Source organism: Sinocyclocheilus rhinocerous, unplaced genomic scaffold (genome assembly GCF_001515625.1).
Source record: "Sinocyclocheilus rhinocerous isolate Xijiao unplaced genomic scaffold, SAMN03320098_v1.1 scaffold1735, whole genome shotgun sequence".
Taxonomy (NCBI): domain Eukaryota; kingdom Metazoa; phylum Chordata; class Actinopteri; order Cypriniformes; family Cyprinidae; genus Sinocyclocheilus; species Sinocyclocheilus rhinocerous.
This window is the reverse complement of record NW_015642868.1, coordinates 350,628-370,466: the sequence shown is the minus strand read 5'-3', so window position 1 is coordinate 370,466 and position 19,839 is coordinate 350,628. Positions and strand designations below refer to the sequence as shown.

The window sequence follows — 19,839 nt, the reverse complement described above, 5'->3', positions numbered from 1 at the left end:
AAAATAAATAAAAAGGGCTGTCAAACGATTAATCGCGATTAATCGCATCCAAAATAAAAGTTTTTGTTTACATAATATCTGTGTGTGTACTGTGTATATTTATTAAGTATATATATAAATACACACACATGCATGTACATATTTAAGGAAAATATGTTATGTTTATATATTAAATATTTTTTATAAAACAACAACAATTATATGAATATAAATATATACATGTAAATACATATAAATATTTTCTAAATATATACTGTATGCGTATTTATATAGGCCTATACATAATAAATATACACAGTACACACATATATTAAGTAAACAAAAACTTTTATTTTGGATGCGATTAATCACGATTAATCGTTTGACAGCACTACAGACTATTATGAAAAATTTTGATTATTTAGTTATTTATCTATTTAAGAGCATGTTTAGAGTTACACACTTACAATGGAAGTAATCATGGCAGCTTCTGGTGGCTGAGTAGAATTTCCAGCTGGTTTTCAACATCAGAATGTATGCAGACATACGATAATACTAACAGAGCGGAGACAAGTTTATGATTGGAATTTCAAGACAATGGTTTAGCACATCTGTTCACCTTCATGAAAACAAGGGGGTTACGTCATCTCTCTTCTTGATATATTTGTACAAACATTGTGCACTTTATCTGCATTACACCATGATAACAGGTGCAAGATTGGATGTAACCTTATGTAGACAAGGTTACTGATCAATTCTACCATACTAGTCTAATGTGGACAGTCTTGTGATGGTAACAGCAAAAAAAATTACTTTTAATGAGTTTTTAATTAGTCTTTTCGACTTCCAGTCAAGACATAACTTTTTTTTATAGAATGTGCTGTAGCTTCAATACAAGCGTATTTTGACTTCTTTCAAGTATAAACAAATTAAAAACAAGTGGAAACAATCTGCCAGTGCGCTGTTTTATACTGCAAAATCCTTCTCTTAATGAGCAATTTTATCTTATTTTCTAGTTTAAATATCCACAATTTTTGAATTTGCAATGCAATATTTAATAGTTTTTCCATCTCATATTTATATTTCATATTTCTACATTTTATTTCAGCTTTATTTCAATTAACAAAGTTAATAGTTAAGTTAATACTTTTAGTTAACAATAATAGCCTTGATCCCAAAGCATTTCTCTAAGCATCAGACCCAAGGGAACAATTTGTCCCGGGCTTTGAATTTAAGCAAAGGCCCTGCAGAGCAACTGGACATATTTATATTCCCCACAGAAATTTTGAAGACTTTTCCAGGCCTGGAAGTCACATTTTTTTAATTCCTTGATACTCCCATATGTGTGACGGACTTGCATGCTAATCTCAGATAGGTCACTGACAGTCTTCAGCTGCACTGAAACCAAGAGCAATGAAGGAGAAACTGAGAGCGAGATGAGCCCTCGGACACAAATGCCTCGCGGCAGACTTCACCGCCGACTGACGGGAGGCGTGCCTGAGGGTCTGTCCCGCCACAAATCACTCACGGGCTACAATCCATCGACGCCGGGCCCAAGAAATGGCTTTCTAATGACTTCGCATTACGGCCTATTAGGACGCTACATTGATGTTTCTCTGCAGGATCTCACTGAGCAATTTGCTCTCTGTGTTTGTTCTCAGAATTTTAATGGCCACCATTTTTATGTACAGTACGCAATGCAGATTTCTTTATATAACAGGAAGGTATTGAGTGTGGAAAAACAGGTCTAAATGAGATGGATTCTAGATATTTATGCTTATATCCATCAAGGACTAATGTTATAATGAGGATGGTGAAGTCTTAAAAAAATATCAACTTTTCCAAGCAACAACTGTCAATAGTGTTTTAGCGCTAATGAGAACGCCGGAGGAAGGAAAGTTTCCTCTTAGTGATTTGTAAACGGATGTGAGCATGTGGGCTGCCAAAGAAAATCTGATATTGGCCACAATATTCTGGCCACAGACAGAAATGACGCTGATCGCAAAGCCAAGACTGAATCAATGCTGAATACTGCGGAAGGCTTCTAGTGATGGAAAGACCTTGGAAATACACAAAGGTATTAAAATGACACAGTAGCATTATTTAATAGGGGAGAACAGTTGGTAATGATTCTACATATTTCACATTGCATGTGTCACAATAGCGGAATACCTAATAAACAACTAAATATCCAATAAAAGGGACCCTGAGGTGACTGCTAAGAAGGGGGTTAGGGGTCCTTGAAAATTTTGAGACAAAAAAATCAATTAAGAAACTTATTTTTTTTAAGGCGATGCACTAATTTATTCCATTGACAATCTCTATATGATTTTGCCTAAATAAATAAAGTTGCTGTTGTTGTAATAATAAAGAAGTAATAAAAATAATATTATGTATATAATGAAAAATGGTTAATTAGTGGACATTTAAAATCGCAGCATTCATTTTAAAATAAATTGATAACTAAATGGTTTTAATTCTAATAAATACTGCATGGAAAAATATAAAATCATTTAAAATAAATAAATAAATAATAATAATTATTATTATTATTATTATTCACTTTTGTGCAATAACAAATATGCACTAACTAGAAGAAATTGAACCTAAAAAACAACCGCAACTCTGCAAATGAAACAAACCAGTCTTAAATGAAAAATCAATCCAAGGATAATTATAAAAAATATAAAAAATGAACACGAAATAATGCTAAAATTAAATACAATAGGCAGTTATGAATTTGTTTGGTGTTTTGATCATTTATTATTTTAATGGTTTTTAATAACAATGATGAATTATTTATATATTTATTTTATATGAATTAAAATAAATTGTAATAATTTTTGCTATCCACAATATTGTGTTCTTGGGGGGAAAAAAAATACAAAAAGGTTTGGAAAGTCATGAAAAAAAGTGTTAAAATCAAAGAAATTGTTATAGTACCTAAGATGCATTTACTGATCAATCTTAACCTAAAATCCTGATATTGAAAAATATTCACGTCCTTTTCATTTGTCGTCTACCTGAGCACAGAGGCCATGTGCTCAGTCCTGGTTATCACCAGTTTAGATCGTCTCAGTAATCGAAGGATACGGGAAGTCCTGCAAGAGGCCGCTCAGAGAGAAGCACTGTCAAATATTCATGAATCTCCTCTCTCTCTGACGTGTGAGAAAAAGTCGCGGTTAACCCTTACTCTCTGATGCTTTCCTTCAGAAACAATGGCCCGTTTACAATCCAAGAAGCCTTGGAAACTACAGAGCAACATCTGTTTGTTTGTGGCCCTCAATGCCTCGGCAAACCACCAAAAAGTCTCAGTATCGTAATTCGAGAAAAAGAAAGGCCTTCCAACTCTGTACCTTGGCAGGTGGGAAACGTTCCACTCCAGGTGCCATTGTGGGTGCAGGTGCGGATAACGAAGCTCCCGTTCTCCATCAGGTAGCCGGGCTGGCAGGAATAAGTCACGTTCCGGCCGATGGTGAAGTCCTCGCCGATCCTCAGGCCGCTGGCAGCTACGCCCGGATCCCCACAGCTGATCACTATTAGAGCAGAAGAACAACCATTATTTGTGTGAGCGTACATGAAGAGTCTAAACACACAGCATCATTAAACTGGTTATGGATTCAAGACTGTCTCCCAGGGAACTAAAACTAAACAAACAATTATTCTGGATGCTTCTGTTACAGTTCTGCCTGTCACACTGAGAGTATAATGGTCAAGCCTCGGGTTAGACACTACAGCTGAAAAATGGCACATTTTGTCATCGTGCAGAACAACATCTTCAGTTCAACAACACTTAGACTGTCAAAGCATTATATGAGCAGCATCAAGCCCCTTATTGCATTCCTAATAAAATGATTCATAATAATACTATCATTGCAATAATATTCGCTAGTAAACAATCATTTTATAGGTTATATATTTATTAGAGGTGTTTGCTAAAGCAAGAATGTCTGACTATTACTAATACTTTTATTAAAGATTAAACCTCAGCATGTAACTCGCCTTCATGATTTGGGGTGAGGAAGTTAATATTATTAATTAATTAATTATTATTAATATTATATATTAAGAAATTAATACTTTTATGCACCAAGGATGCATTAAATTGATCAGAATTGACAGTAAAGACATTAATAATGTTACAAAAGATTTCCATTTCAAATCATTTTTTAAAAAACTTTCCATTCATCAAATAATCTTGAAATAAATGAATCATGATTTCCACAAAAATATTAAGCAGCACACCTGTTTTCAACATTGATAATAATAAGAAATGATATATGAGAAATACAATTAATTTACATTTTAATGTGTCAATAAATATAAACAAGAAATAATTTCTGAAGGATCGTGTGACACTGAAGACTGCTGAAAATTCAACTTTGCATTAAATAATAAATTGCATTTTAAAATATATTCAAACTGTTATTTTGAATTGTAACAATATCTCACAATATTACTGTTTTTGCTGTATTTCTGATCAAATATGACACCGTTCTAATAATAACACTTCTTAGAAACCATTTTAAAAATCATACCGACCCCAAACATTTAAACATTAGTGTATCCATATCAATTTACAATGCTCATAACCAGATGATTGATTTCATGATTACGTATTCACACAATGGCAGTAAATTATTTATAAATCATTCATTTTATATGATTTAAAAAATTATTACTGCTTTCAGAAATGTATTTTATAATTTTACATTTTCATGATTTAATCAATTGGCATTATCAACTTGCAAACCGCCTGCAGTTCCTTCACAAACCGCTCAGGAAACTGAAAAAGTATATTCTATTTCATAATGTAATGACAATGTAATATTTAATGCACTGCACATTGTTGGTAGCAGAATAGCTAAATAAATAAATATTCTTTGTTTTTGTTTTATATCAATACGGTACAAGATTATTCTATTCAAATCAACGTGACTATCAAGTTAGGTCAAAAGTAATCTAAAAGTAATCAGATTACAATATATAAAAATATGTAACGTAACGGATTAGATTTTCGTCATGTAATTTGAAATCATTAATGGGCTACAATTTGTAAGTATTCCAGCCCTTAATCTTTCCAGCCCTGGCAAGCAACTACATGGAAACCACCTAGAACAGTCTAGCAACCATATAAGAACTCCCATATAAGATATTAAAAATAACATGAATAATAACAGTCACGCCGGATTATCTGTCTTGTTAGCCTGAATTTGCATTAACAGTACTGGTATGAAGTCAATGCTTACAGGACATTTTAAAAAGACAAATTATTGCGAGTTTTAAAATGCATGCAAGCGCAGTGCATTTGGGGCGAGACTTCCTATTTGACTAATCAATGCCAGATGGGGGGAGTGTTTAATTACATTCATCATTTGTGCCATTCTGAAATGACTTCACCTTTAACATCCACAGTTTATCTTGTCACATCAACAAAGAGCATCTCATCAGAGCGTTGAGTAATGTGATGTGAAATTCACCGCAGTCCTGCAGCACTCCCCTGCTCATTATTCTCCCACTACCCCGACATCAATCTCGCATTATACGTCAGCTTGAGATTGATTCTGCCTGTCATCTCATCCTACTATTACTTAGACAGCGGCAGTAATAAATCTGGCTCCATTAATGAGAACAGGGTCCACATCTGAGCAACAACAACCGCATGATAAGATGGTTGGGCTAATTACAAATGGGCGTCTCGTTATTACGGAAAGTCTTTGCTGTTCGAATGCCAACATTTATTGAGAAACGCAGTTGGGGGGAAAAACAAAACAGATGAAGGAAGGCTTGAACACTGCCAACATGTTTGAGTTTTTCCAGGATGTAAGACAACAGCTTGGGTACGTACGGGTGCAGTTGGGCTCGCTGCCAGACCAGGTACCGTTCGCCAGGCACTGACGGGAGGGAGAACCCGAGAGCCGGTATCCATCCACACACGAGTAGACGATGGAGTGAGAGAAGGTGGTGCCATGAACACGCAAAATGCGCCCATTAGCCGGAGTCCCAGGATTCCCGCACTGAACAGCTATTGGACGAAAAAGAATCCGATTAGCAGAAAAGCACACGTCCAGATCGGTCATTCCCTTCATGCAGGAATTTATGAACATGATAGCTTTCGAAAAATGAATATGCTTGTGATTACAGGAGGTATGCTGTAAAAAATTATTTTTCGAAGTTGCAAATAAATATTATTGGAACACATCTGACAAGAAATTGCCGTTACTAGCGATTTCTGAGTGATTTATTTTCCAGTGTATTTGCATACAATGGCATAGCAGACTTTCTGAACATTTGCTTCGGTTATTGTTAACTATAACCATTAGAAAAAATATTTTTGTTAATTGAAATAAAATTGGAAAAAAAATTAAATATAAATATTAGATGAAAAATTTGAATGGAAATGAGAAATGTTGCCATGAAAGCTAAATGAAATTAGTTAAGGTCAAACTACTAAAATTACTAAAACTGAAATAAAAAGAAATTAAAACAATAAAATATAAAAGTAATAATAGTAACAACAGCACATAATAGCATTATTAAAACAAAACAAAAAAATAATAATAAAATTAAATTAAATTACAAATAAAATTAAAAATATAAAAATAAAAGCTAATTCAAAATATTAATAAACAGTACAATAATATACTGTATGAATAATAAATAAATAAGTATAATATACTTTTTTTTTTTTTTTTTTAAACCTTCATAGAATTTGCTTCGGTGTGTAGTGTTGTTATTGTTAACAACAACTAAAACTATTACAAATAATAATGTATGTTAAGTGAAATAACGTTGAAATTAAATTAATTATTAATATTAGATGAAAAACCTCAAAGAAAATTATAGTACCATTGCTAAAACTGAAATAAAAAATGAGGCTAAACAGAAATATAAAACCCCACAAAAGCACATAAAATTACTAAAACAAACTAAAATAAAAAATAAAATAAAATCACACTTTAGTTTGAGGACCAATTCTCAAATATTAACTAACTATTAACTACGGCTTTTGCCTCAATACACTCCTAATTTGCTTTTTAATAGTTAGTAAGGTACTTGTTAAATTTAGGTATGTTGTAGGATCAAGGGATCTAAAATATGGTCATGCAGAATGAGGCATTAATATGTGCTTTATAAGCACTAATAAACAGCCAATATATGCTAGTAATATGCATGCTAATAAGCAACTAGTTAACAGTGAGAATTGGTTCTTAAACTAAAGTGTTACCAAAAACTAATTCTCTAATAGTACTTTATTAAGCACAACTTGATTATTCTGTATTCATTTGGATTGATTTTGAAGAGCCTGATATGTTTTACTGGGATATTTTTGCAAAGGTAATAGACTTCTTTCAGATTTCTCCCCTCACGCACGGGTTGAGTGGGGTTAAATCGCAGGAGATGTTGCTGTTTGTTCGGCCTGGAAAAGCACAGGGGGGCATGATGGGATTTAATGCAAGACAAGCTGTTAGACCAGAGCTGCGTAGCAAAAACATTCAAGCTTGAGAAATTTCCGCCTCCTGGGACCTGCGCGCTAACAATCTGTAAATCTGTTTTATAGCCCTGCATGGCGCTGGACCGCAATAACCTGTCACCCTCGAGATGACACGGACAATGCGTCAGACTAAAAGAGCTGCAAAAGCAGCAGAAAAAACACTTTCCTTAAAAGCCTCCGGTGCAAGGTCGTCTTCTGCGTGAATTACAGAACGCATGAATGCCGTGACGCCGGCTCATATGTTCGACGAGAGAAAAGACTTCTCGTTTGATGCATATCAGTGTCCCGGTGTGTACTCGTGCCGCTCCTCGCTGTGCGCATGCATTATTCATGGCATCTAAAGGAGTTACTTACGTTTGCAGGTGGGCTGACGGCCCGACCAAGTGCCGTTGGGGAAGCAGATCCGTTCTGCCGAGCCGTAGAGCGTGTGACCCGTGGCGCAAGTGAAGCGCACTTTGGCGTGCTGCTGAAAGCTGCCCTCCTCTCGGGTGGCATGGGCCGGCGTGCCCGGATCCCCGCAGGCGCCCCTTTTATCACCTGCGGAGACAAGTGCACATATATTCTAGATACTATATTCTAGATACCATTCTGCATACTTCATTCTCATTTTTCCAGCTGAGCGAGCACATGTAGTTTTCTACTTGGATAGAAACAAACTGCATGTTTAGTTCCTGGAAGTATGTGCAACCCATGGGATACTGAAACTGCAGACTTGGGCAATATGTAAGACATAACGTACAGTTAGTCAGCCATTATTACAACATAAACTCAAAGCTTCATTCTCATTTTTCCAGCTGAGCGAGCACATGTAGTTTTCTACTTGGATAGAAACAAACTGCATGTTTCTTCTTCTCGAAAAAAACAAAAAACAAAAGTAAGTTCCTGGAAGTATGTGCAACCCATGGGATACTGAAACTGCAGACTTGGGCAATATGTAAGACATAACGTACAGTTAGTCAGCCATTATTACAACATAAACTCAAAGCTGAGGGGTCTTGTATTACCCTGAAGGGGTCCATTTCGCCATAACAGCCAGCTGACTATACACTATCTTGCTTATTAGATGGCGACACTTGCTAAATAAATAAATAGATAGATATGAAATATTGATTTGAGTTGAAATAATTATTTCCAAATGGCAAACAGTTTTTTTTTCTTGTTTCATAAACCTCACTGTTTTTTTTGTATTTTGCAAGTTATTTATGCATTAATTATGCATTTGCCAACGGATTCAAAAAATAACCAATTGAAAATATTTTCTCTGAAAACAAGGCTTAATATATTACAAAGTTTTGCTAGAAAGTACATTTATCTTGTTTTTAGGGATGTTTTAGTGGATAGGACAAAAATATAATTATTATACTGTTTTTTAAGGAAATTACTTCTTTTATTCAGAAAGGACACATTAAACTGATCAAAAGTGACAGTAAAGACTTTCAGACATCAATACAAGAGCTTCCGATAAATGCTGAAAACAAAGAAAACAAAAACAAAGAAATGAAGCAGCACTACTGTTTTCAACATTGATAATAATAATTCAGCATATCAGAATGATTTCTGAAGGCTTATGTGACACTGAAGACTGGAGTAATGATGCTGAAAATTCTTAAAGGAGACCTATTAAGCCCCTTTTTATAATATGCAATATAAGTCTCTGGTGTCCCCAGAATGTGTCTGTGAAGTTTCAGCAAGAAATACTCCACAGATAATTTATTATTATAATCAATAAATGCACTGCTCTGTTGTCTCTGAGGCTGGGACTCTAAACAGTGTTCTGTGCTCGTCTGTGCAGCCAAAGACAGAACAGTTAGCATGTTTTGCTCAAACTTTCACCATGGTATTAGAACTGGTACACCGTTGTCGCTTGCGAAAACACAATAATGGCACCGTGGGTGTAAACTAAGGGATGAGATCCCTTTGCCACGTAACCAAGGGAGCAAAATCAGATGCGCTCGTTTTCTCAGACGCTTGCAGAAAAAGGCTTCCCAAAACAAAGTTACTGGGTTAATCTTTTTCACGTTTCCTTGGTTGGTAGATGCACCGGGGACCTGATTATAGCACTTAAAACCTGGAAAAGTCAGATTTTCATGATATGTCACCTTTAAAATATAATAAAACTAAATAAAACTAAATAAAACTATAAATATTATAATACATATTTTTACATAAAAAAAAAAGTCAATATTTAATCATTATTATTTCACAATATTACAGTTTTACTTTATTTTTGATCTAATAAACGTAGGCAAAGGTTCGAAAATGTAAAACGAAAAACAAAACAAAACAAAAAAACTAAACAAAAAACAGTATATTTTTTGTCTTTTGCCCACTAAAAATAGGTTTCGGGTCATGTGACTATTCTCACCAGCCATGTCAAAACGTCCACATGAAATCTAGACAGTCATTTGTAGTGTAAAATACACCCTACAACCCTTTTCTCATCCTTCGAAACTCAAACTCTAAACTCAAATTTGATCATAGATGTGAGCACTTGACAGCAAAACAGACCTGCTCAGTGATTTATTGGCGACATTTTAAATATAAGCGGAACCAGCGCTGCCTTTGGATCAGTTGAGAGCTTCATTTGGCCACAGAGGAGTTTTTCAGCGTGCCGAACTGCCACAGCTTGAATAAAGAGCAGTTTCGGATCTCAAAGGAACGCTTCCCCTGTCCTCTGAGCTGTCACTCACCATGCTGTTTCAGGAGATTTGAAGAGAGGAACTATTTGTGCATGAAAATACTATTTGATTGAGCTTGCACAATCTTTTTGCTCACCTGCCTTGTACGATTAGGTAGCGATATGAACTATGACAGCCAATAGAAAAGCAAAAACAATGACAACAGCTTTTTATTACTGGAAAATCTTCCACTTCCTCTTGCATTTCACCTCTGCTCTAGCTTGTTTCCTAGCTTTCTAATAAACCTGTATACTATAAATATTGCTGGCTCTGTGACGAAATGCTTATGTTCCTCTATTGTAAGTCACTTTGGATAAAAGCGTCCGCTGAATGCATAAATAATGAGTAGCTCAGCAAAAAATAAATATATTTGTACTTTTTTACTGCACTCTCACTTCTTTCCTAACTCGCATGGCTTAATTTCTTCCATGAACAACAGAAAAGATGTTTTAAAGAATGTTCATACTGCTCCAATTCTTCATAAATGTGAACAGATGTTGTTGAGCTAAAAAATGTCTTCGATTTCAAGTCTTCCGAAGATATTTGTGTGACAAACAGACTAAAATTTAGCTCTAAAATCTCATTTCTGTACATTCAAATCTATTAATAAAGTAAATTTATCTTGTTTTAGGACATGTTGATCTGAAGTGATGGTGAAGACTTTTTCATGATATGAAAGATTTATAATTCCACAAAATATTATACAGAACAACAAGTTTTCAACATCGATAATACGTGATAATTAATGTTTCTCGAGCAGCAAATCCGCATATAAGAATGATTTCTGAAGGATCATGTGACACTGAAGACTGGAGTAATGATACTGAAAATTCAGGCTACGTTTACACGACAACTGTGAAGTCAAGAATGGAAAAGTTTTTCCTTTGAATTTTTAAAAAGTTTCACGTATACACGACAACGTTTTCAAAACGATTCGCGTTTACACATATCTGCGAAAACGTCCAAAAACGCTGTATTACGTATGCCAGGCCAGTAGTTGGCGCTGTCACCTTGTTAGTAAACAGTACCTGTAGGGAAGTGACGATTATATGTTGTACATGATGCGTCTCTGCTGTTGGTTGTAATATTGGTGAAGTAAATCCACACTTTGCTGAAGAAGCGTTAGCAAACTCTTGAGCAGCAACAACAGTACCATATACTCTGCCATTGTTGTGTATGTTTGTTCGCGCTTGCCTTTAAAATCGACACGTACTGCGCATGTCTACATTCCTAACACGTACTATGCACGCGCATGACGGCACCGTTTTCAAAGATTCCCGTATTGGGTGTTTACATGGAAACGATAACGGTGCCGTTTTCAAAAACTTGCACTTTGAAACCCGTTTTCAAAAATATGCGTTTTCAGTCCCCAAAACGCCATTGTCGTGTAAATGAACAGTCAAAACGCATAAAAAGTTTCCTGTTTTTGTCTGAAAACGTTGTCGTGTAAACGGCCCCTCAGCTTTGCATCTCAGGAATAAATTACATTTTAAAATATACTACAATAGAAAACATTTTTTTTTTAAATTTGCACAATATTACTGCTTTTACTGTATTTAACTTCTTTCAAAAACATTAAAAAAACTTTTGAATGATAGTATATATATATAGGCTAAATATGTAAAAAAACATACTTTCAATGAACTTTAATTTTGTAAATTAAAATTATCGTTTTTTGCAAATGAACTCTTCATATATTATTTTCCAATAAAAATATATTCACACAGAAATCTCATTTCTGTACATTCAAATCTATTGTATGACTTCAGAAGACTTTTAAACGAGTAACAAATATAAAGGTGCTTTTTGTCCTTTTTTTGAGCATGACAGCCCAGTCAGTAGTTTAACGTCTCCTTTTGTGTTTCAAACAAGAAAGAAACTCACATACAGGTTTGGAACAACACGAGGGTGAGAAAATTTCCACTGATTTATGAACTATTCCTTTAAAAGACACATGAAAACACATATTGCCATTTTGAAGTCCAAAAACCAGGCGAAATTCTCAAGAGAAACAATTAGACACATTTATATGTTGTTACTGGCGAGAAGACGAATTTGCAGGCGCGTGAGAGATGCGACACCTTTCCAAATGACAGTGTGATATGCAACAGGCTATCAATTATCATCTAGCGGCTGCCAGCAGAAGCCATTAGCATAAATAATTATGGTAAAATATTCATTGAACAGAGCCGGACGGCACACGTCGCAGACACTCTGAACACCGAGCCCTGTTCGAGTCAGCCGATGACCCGAAAATCAAATCCTTTTTAATTACGCGTACCAGCACCCCGAGGCCAATCAGAAAGCCCAGACTCAGCAAACGGCCTGCGAACCCGAGGGAACGACTAACCAATGATTAAAACCAGCCGTAGGGCAAGCGTCCTCCGATTCCACCGCACTGCTGCTTAACCGGCCCTCTGTACATAAATAAACAGAAAAACAGCAGCGCTCCATGACAGCACAGTGTTTTTCCAGTCAAATACTTTCTCTTTAGTTCATTAGAAATCTGGGACATTTCTTTTCTACTCTGCGGCACAGAAAATGAGGGGCGGATTGTACGACACATGCAGAGAGAGAGAGAGAAAGAGACCCTATTTCAAGGCCGTTTGTTCAAATATCCAACCCCGATAAAAAAAGAAGGTGTCAACGATGGAGAAAGGCTTGACTTTTCTTCCTCATTAACCTCAATCGCTCTGACGTCCTGCCTTTCTTGGCGAGTTACGAACAGACAGGTCTCCGAAAAGATCGGTCCCACCTCAAGCGGCCGTGAAAAGCCACAAAGCCACGGATCTGTTGATGGACAATGTAAGAGCTGTGTGTGTGCTTATGTAACCTTCATTAGATTCTTCTACAAAGGTGAAGCTGTTGAATACTATGAAACGGTTCTAGTTTCCATTAATTGGCGCAGAAGTGAGATGTGAATTTGTGTTAAAGGACACCCACCAGTAGCTTAGCGGGGTATAATAAGGCTGCGAAGTTCGTTACGTAAGGAACTCTGATTCACCTGGCAGTGCAGAACGCTATTGATTTTGTTTGCCATCCATATTTTATCACGTAGTAGTGGCTTTTAGTCTTTAGTGAAATTCATTTTGCCAAATAATGTGAGGCAAAAACAACTAAAACTCCCACGAAAGAAAGCAGGCACTGCAGGGGATGTGGAGTTTTCTTATCTGAAACAAAAACATGCAGCTGGAAATGCTTTAAAATGAAGCCATTTTATATTTTTAGTGGAAAGCCAAAAAAATGGTATTACTATAATTAAGACTAAATTAATTAAATGCACACATACAATATTATATACCCTATTGCACTGGAGTTATGGAGGTGGAAATACCTTAAAATATATTAAATTATAAATAATATAATGAATATTACATTTTTAAATATATTAAAAAAAGAAAACAGCTATTGTAAAATGATTTTACAATTAAAAAAAAAAAAAAATGTAATGGTTACTATTTCACAACATTACTGTATTTTTGATCAAATAAATGCAGGCTTGGTGAGCATAAAATACTTTTTTTTCCCGAAAAAAAAAAAAAAAAAGGATTTTTGTCTTGGCTTGGTGAGCACAAGTTTAGTATTTCTGTCTACAAATCTCTTAACATTTCTAAAAATAAATATATACATTTTACTCAATAAATTGTTTCTCAATAATATTAATTTTATGCCAAAAATATGGGAGTTTTGTTTTAGTTGCTTTCAGAGGAATTAAATGATTCAAAAACTCCCATGAAAGCAGGCGCTCCAGGGGACGTGGGGTTTTCTTATCTTAAACAAAAACATGCAGCTGAAAATGCTTTTAAAATGAAGCCAAGATGCAACTGGCTAACTTTCGTAAACCTACAGTGGCGTACGCCTCCTAAAATTTCCAGCAATCGAGATGCTAGATTCCTGACGAATGTCCCAGAAATCCAGAACACAGTCTCAACATCAAACCTCCCGAGAAGCGCCGAGCATGTTCACACAGAATAAAGAAGTAATGCTAGAAAGACACAGAGAGCCCTGAGGAAAGTGTTATTTCTCAGAGGTTGCTCTTTCAATGCTCCGTAGGATTTGAGATATGCTTCATTTAGGTATCAACTTCGTCTCTGATGTTTCTCCTAAAATCCCTTAGCAAAAACACAAACTTAACATGCTGTACAGTATGATTTAAATGACTGCAATTAGCAGAGATCAGATGAATTCCAAATTATAATAAAAATGCAAATTATAAATAATATTTATGTCCACTATGTTGACTATATACAACGTGGGCTCATTTGATGACAGCATACAGCAGCATAACTACTGTTTAAAATATATATCATCTTATAACACATTCTCTTTCACATACGGTTTACAAAAACAAAACAGTATGTGAAAGGCAGTATAGAGCATACCATGCAGTATTCAGTAGTGTGCTAGTACTCCATTCTGAACAGTCAAACCGACAAAAAGCAGACATAGGAGGAAGGATTGAGAAAAAAGGAGAACGAATGAAAGAAATAGTGGAAACTCCCAGCTCATGCTGTTTTTGGGTCAGTGCATGCAGCGCTGCATACAGATGCACACGGACACGATTGTGTGATTCTTAGAGGCTTTTAAAAAGTGTAAATACATAATTTTTCATGTTCTGTGGATGTTTGGCTGATTGCAGTCTCCTATACTCACTGAGGTTGCATTTATTTAATTAAAAACACAGTAAAAACAGTAATGTTGTGAAATACTATTACAATTCAAAATAGCTGTTTTCTATTTGAATACATTTTAAAATGTAATTTATTCCTGTGATGCAGGAATTACCCCAGTCTTCAGATCACACGATCCTTCAGAAATCATTCTACTATGTTGATTTACTACTCAAGAAACATTTGTTATTATTATTCACGCTTAAAACAGTTTTCTGCTGCTTAAAATTTTTGTGGAAACCGTAATACTTTAAAAAAAAATTTTTTTTTTTTAATGTATTCTTTGGTGAACAGAAGGTTCAAAAGAACAGCATTTATTTTTAAATGGAAATCTTTTGTAACATTATAAATGTCTTTTCTGTCACCTTTGATCAATTTAATATATATATATATATATTTTGTATAATTTAAGCTTCAAATGGGATTTAAAAAGCCCCAAAAAGTAGTCCATTTGAATGCATTCACTATATTTGAGGTCTTCTGAAGTCATACGACAGCTTTATTTGAGGAACAGGCTAAAATTAAAATGTTATTCACTGATTATTTTCCCTCTGCAGTGCTTGAATCTCATTTGTGCATATTTAATCTTTTCAGGTGAAAATGCACTCTATGACCTCAGAAGACCTGAAATATAGTCGTCTGGACTGCTTTTATGGGGCTTTAACTGTTTATTTTTGTTCTTGTTCAAGATATGAATATGAACTGTACAGAAAAAGTCTCATATTTGGCACAATATGAGTGTAAGTAATAATGAGTGTTCCATTTGTGCGTGAACTATTTTCTTAAAGAAGAAAAATTTGTGCATGTTAGCTGGAATCAAACAGACAGCTTGTCAGTAAGAAGAAACGGTGTAGTGTGTCACGCAGAGACAGAAGTCATTATTCAGCTGAACTTAATTAACTCATGTCAGACTGACACATAATGACAGGAAATAAGAACCAAGACAAAGATGAGCTTCACTCAACAATGTGCTCATTCAAATGTATGATTTCTCTTTCAAAGACGAGTCGAGGCCTGAACAAGCAGATACAAAGGACTTACGCATTATCTGAATAAAGCAATAAGCCATGACGGGCCGTGTGTTACTGCAATTTTACCACGGTAAAGGGAGAAGCTTTTATGAAACAGAGAAAGCTGAATAATTTTTTTATGAACAGGCCTTTAGAGTAATTTTTGGGCTGTTTTTAAGCACAACGTGAATCAGAGCATCTAAAACCTCCATAACTGTGATAAAATTACCGTAATGCATGGCCTTTCATGGTTTATTGCATCTTTATATTTATTTTAGTTATTTCAAAACGCCTCAGGCAGCAAAAGAACCAGACAACAAACATCACTGGCCAAGCTAGTAAATATGACAAACAACAGGATAAAATGACAATTTCAAATTCTTTTTGAAATTGCTTTTTATATCTGCGGAAAGCAGACTCTCTGTATCTCACTTCTACAAACACAGAGCCTTGTTGTCAGCGCTGCCTCACTACTTAATCAATAAAATCTTCAAGAATAGCAACGCTACCAGTGTGTGCCACTGAGAAATGCAGTTAAACTAATAATGCTGCTTTTTGTAGAGAAGTTACTGAACAACACTGCTGAGAGCCACAGTAATCACAAACACACACACACACTCTCTCTCTACTGCATAGAAACAGGTCAAACCTCCATTACTAGTGCTAAATGACACGCTGGAGTTAGTAATGGAAGTCTGAGTGACTCTTTCAAAGTAGCAACAATGGCTTCAGCTATTTCAAGACATGTTCCTACAAAGTAGTTTTAGGAACAAAAACTTTAAAAAATGTCTAAATATATGGTAACCTGGTATGAGCAGAATAACTGACAGTGAACCTTCGAACTATTGAAAAGTGAACAACTGCATTGAATAATCCAGAGTCGGGAGTCAATGATTCCTTACATGAAATAGCAGTAAAATGAGCAATCTGCTAAAAACAACAATACTAATTAAACATTAAACACTGCATAATAATAATAATAATAATAATAATAATAATACCAACAGCAACACAAACAAAATAATAATAATCTAAATAATTATATTTATATTTAAATATTAAATTAAAAATAATAATATATTTATAATAATAATAATAATAATAATAATAATGCAAACTAAATCAAAATAAGTAATAATAACAATAAAAAATAATTACAGAAATATTATTATTAAATGTACACTAATGATGTTACCTCACTTGTACAGGGTGATTCTGGTGGCCCTCTGAACTGCCAGAGAAGTGACGGCACCTGGGATGTTCACGGTATTGTGAGTTTTGGCTCCAGCTTGGGCTGCAACTACCCCAAGAAGCCCTCCGTCTTCACCCGTGTGTCTGGCTACATTTCCTGGATCAACAATGTGAGTATACTTAATAAACCTGTTGGTATTTTTCTGAACACATACCATCTTTTCACATATCCTGTTTCAGATATTCAGGTATTTAAACAAGCCTCTTCTTTTTCAGGTGATGACCTCTTATTAAAGAGCGAAAAGTGTGGTTACTTCAAAATCAACATAATCAACAACAACAACAACAACAATAATAATAATACCAATTATAATAACAAACAATTATATTTATAATATTTAAATATTAAGTGAATAATAATAATATATTAATAATATATTGGTAATGTGTTTGTTTATTATGAAAAAAATAGATGGACAGACAGACAGACAGATAGATAGATAGATAGATAGATAGATGGACGGATGGATAAAATAATTCTGCCAATTATTATAGTTAGTTTCACTACACTCACCTGAGCAGTGAGGCTGGGAGCCGCTCCATTGGCCGTTCAGCTGGCAGGTGCGGGTGGATTCACCAATCAAAGCTCGGTCTTCCAAACACCTGTAGTGAACCGTAGAGCCGAAGGTGAATTTATCCCCCATCACCACCGCATGAGGAGGAGATCCAGGGTGACCACAGTCCACCTCTGCAGGAGAACAACAGCAGCCAACAGTCAGCAGATGCTACTTACTTTATCCAGATATTTGCTTTTGCTTTTCTTTAAGCTTTGATATTTAAGACAACATGATAAGAATGCCGAGATTACAGTAGATTTACTAATATAACATTATATAACAAACATGATAGAGTGACAATGAAAGCTGACTCATTTTGACTTTGTAAATGATTGGCGTTTGCAAATCTGCTGAAATGTGCAGCTCTCTCTGTGAAGGTCTGCAGGCACAGATTCTGTGTGGGTCTGGCTCTAACCCTCTCAGAGGATGTCGCGAAAAACAAGTGCTGCGTGGGTGAATTTTAGCAAAGTGGAAGAGGACTTTGTACAACGCAACATTTGCAAGATTACAAAGAACGCATCTCTAAACTCAGCCCCTTTAAAACACTGCTTTTGAATAACTTCACCGCCTTCAACAATAAACTGTCTGCAACAACAAGACAATTACTACTGGACTCGTCTGCTGTGAGCAACACTCAAATTATCATGCATAATCCTATTTTTTCTTCTTCTTCTGAGGACTGTGATATTTTTGCACAACAAAAACTTATTTAGCCTGTTAATTTGTCTGCCCGTCATACTTCGGACACACTTTTATATATATAAAATTGTATATATCTTAATATAATTTATATATTATGTACATTTCAACAAAAAAAATCTTTATATTTTCCAATATGTAAAAATTATATATATCTTAATATATTTAAGATATACTTAATATATTAATGTAAGTTTTAATATAAATATGAATGCTATTTTGTTAAATGTTATGTTGTTATATATGCTTAAATATAAATATTAATGTAAAATAAATATTAATTTTAATTAATATAATTTTAAAGTATATTTTCTCATATATAAATGTTATATATTTTTATATAGCTTTATATTTTTTCCTAATAAGAGGAACCATCTTTTCAAACAAACAGCAATTCTTGCCATGTAGAATCAAAATGTTTAGTGGAAGTCTTGTTTTCTCCACTAAATAAATCTCTTCCAGGAGGGAAATATTTGCAAATAATAACCATTTAAATTTTTGTCTGTTCATCACATGGCTTCAAAAGACCTAAATAAATTCACATTAGTCAAATGGATTGCATTTGTAACTCTTTTGTAACGTTTTTGGTCATTTCTGGAGCTTAACAGACATGGTCCTTGTATGTAAAAGAGCACAATAATGCCAATTATTAAATTGTGAAATTTGTTGAGAAAAAGCTAGCGGTAGCTGATTTGTGTAGTGTGCAGTCGTTCACATCCCAGCAGCATTAATTCATCTCTCGTGCGCTGCTGAAGAAACACACATAAGCTCTTCAATTCAATTTAGCTAAGCTTCTTTTCAGGCCTGTTTTTGATGTTTGCTTTCTTTTGAATTGGAAATGCACCTGAATAAAACCAAGGAGGTTAAAATTTTCATAATACATTTTCATAATCAGGCTGAGGGGGGGGAAAAGAGGCTGCTTATTCAAATTCCCAGTCTAAGAGCAGCAAGTAGCCTCTGTCGGCTAAGTAAAGCGCAGAATTACCTTGTGTACACTTGAGAGAAAAACAAGACTAATAGACAGCTAGCAGGATTGCTGTCTTTCCTTCACGGTGTAAGTGGCTCGGTGGAAACCAACAAGAAACAGTCAAATTCAGGTTTGAAGCAATTACAGGGACAGAGATGGAAAGCGAGAGCAGGAGGCAATTACTATCTCACAGGCAAATGAACACGTCTCTCTAATGAATGTGTACTCCGAGCCTCCGCTCTGCTCGCTCTTGACCTTAATACTCCTCGCTTTGGCAAACCGTAGGAAAGGTACGGTAAATTCACTGCTGTCTGCTGCGGAAACTCAATGTGTCTGTGCTGCTGGAAAACTTTGAAGGCTTTTACACAGACAGCGAAGACTTCATCATAAGAGCTCTTTAAACCCAACGCTGCACTCCACTGCATGCTGGCTAACCTGTGACATTTTCCCTCGGCCTCTCCGACGGAAAGAGTTCAAAGATTGTCAATGATAAAGAGTCAAAATAATGAGAAATAAAGTGTTGGGAGAGAACC

At 35.1% G+C, this 19,839-nt stretch overlaps 1 protein-coding gene across 1 annotated transcript in view; it reads right to left on the bottom strand.

The window, feature by feature from the left end:
• The window catches only part of LOC107756877 (CUB and sushi domain-containing protein 3-like), a 287,188-nt gene that overhangs the window by 28,917 nt on the left and 238,432 nt on the right, over positions 1-19,839 (bottom strand). The window contains exons 52-55 of the mRNA XM_016574196.1: positions 17,598-17,771; positions 7,829-8,011; positions 5,828-6,004; positions 3,336-3,515 (exon numbers count right to left, since the gene is read on the bottom strand). Coding sequence (XP_016429682.1) covers positions 3,336-3,515; positions 5,828-6,004; positions 7,829-8,011; positions 17,598-17,771 — 714 coding nt within the window. The remainder of the gene's footprint in view (positions 1-3,335; positions 3,516-5,827; positions 6,005-7,828; positions 8,012-17,597; positions 17,772-19,839) is intronic.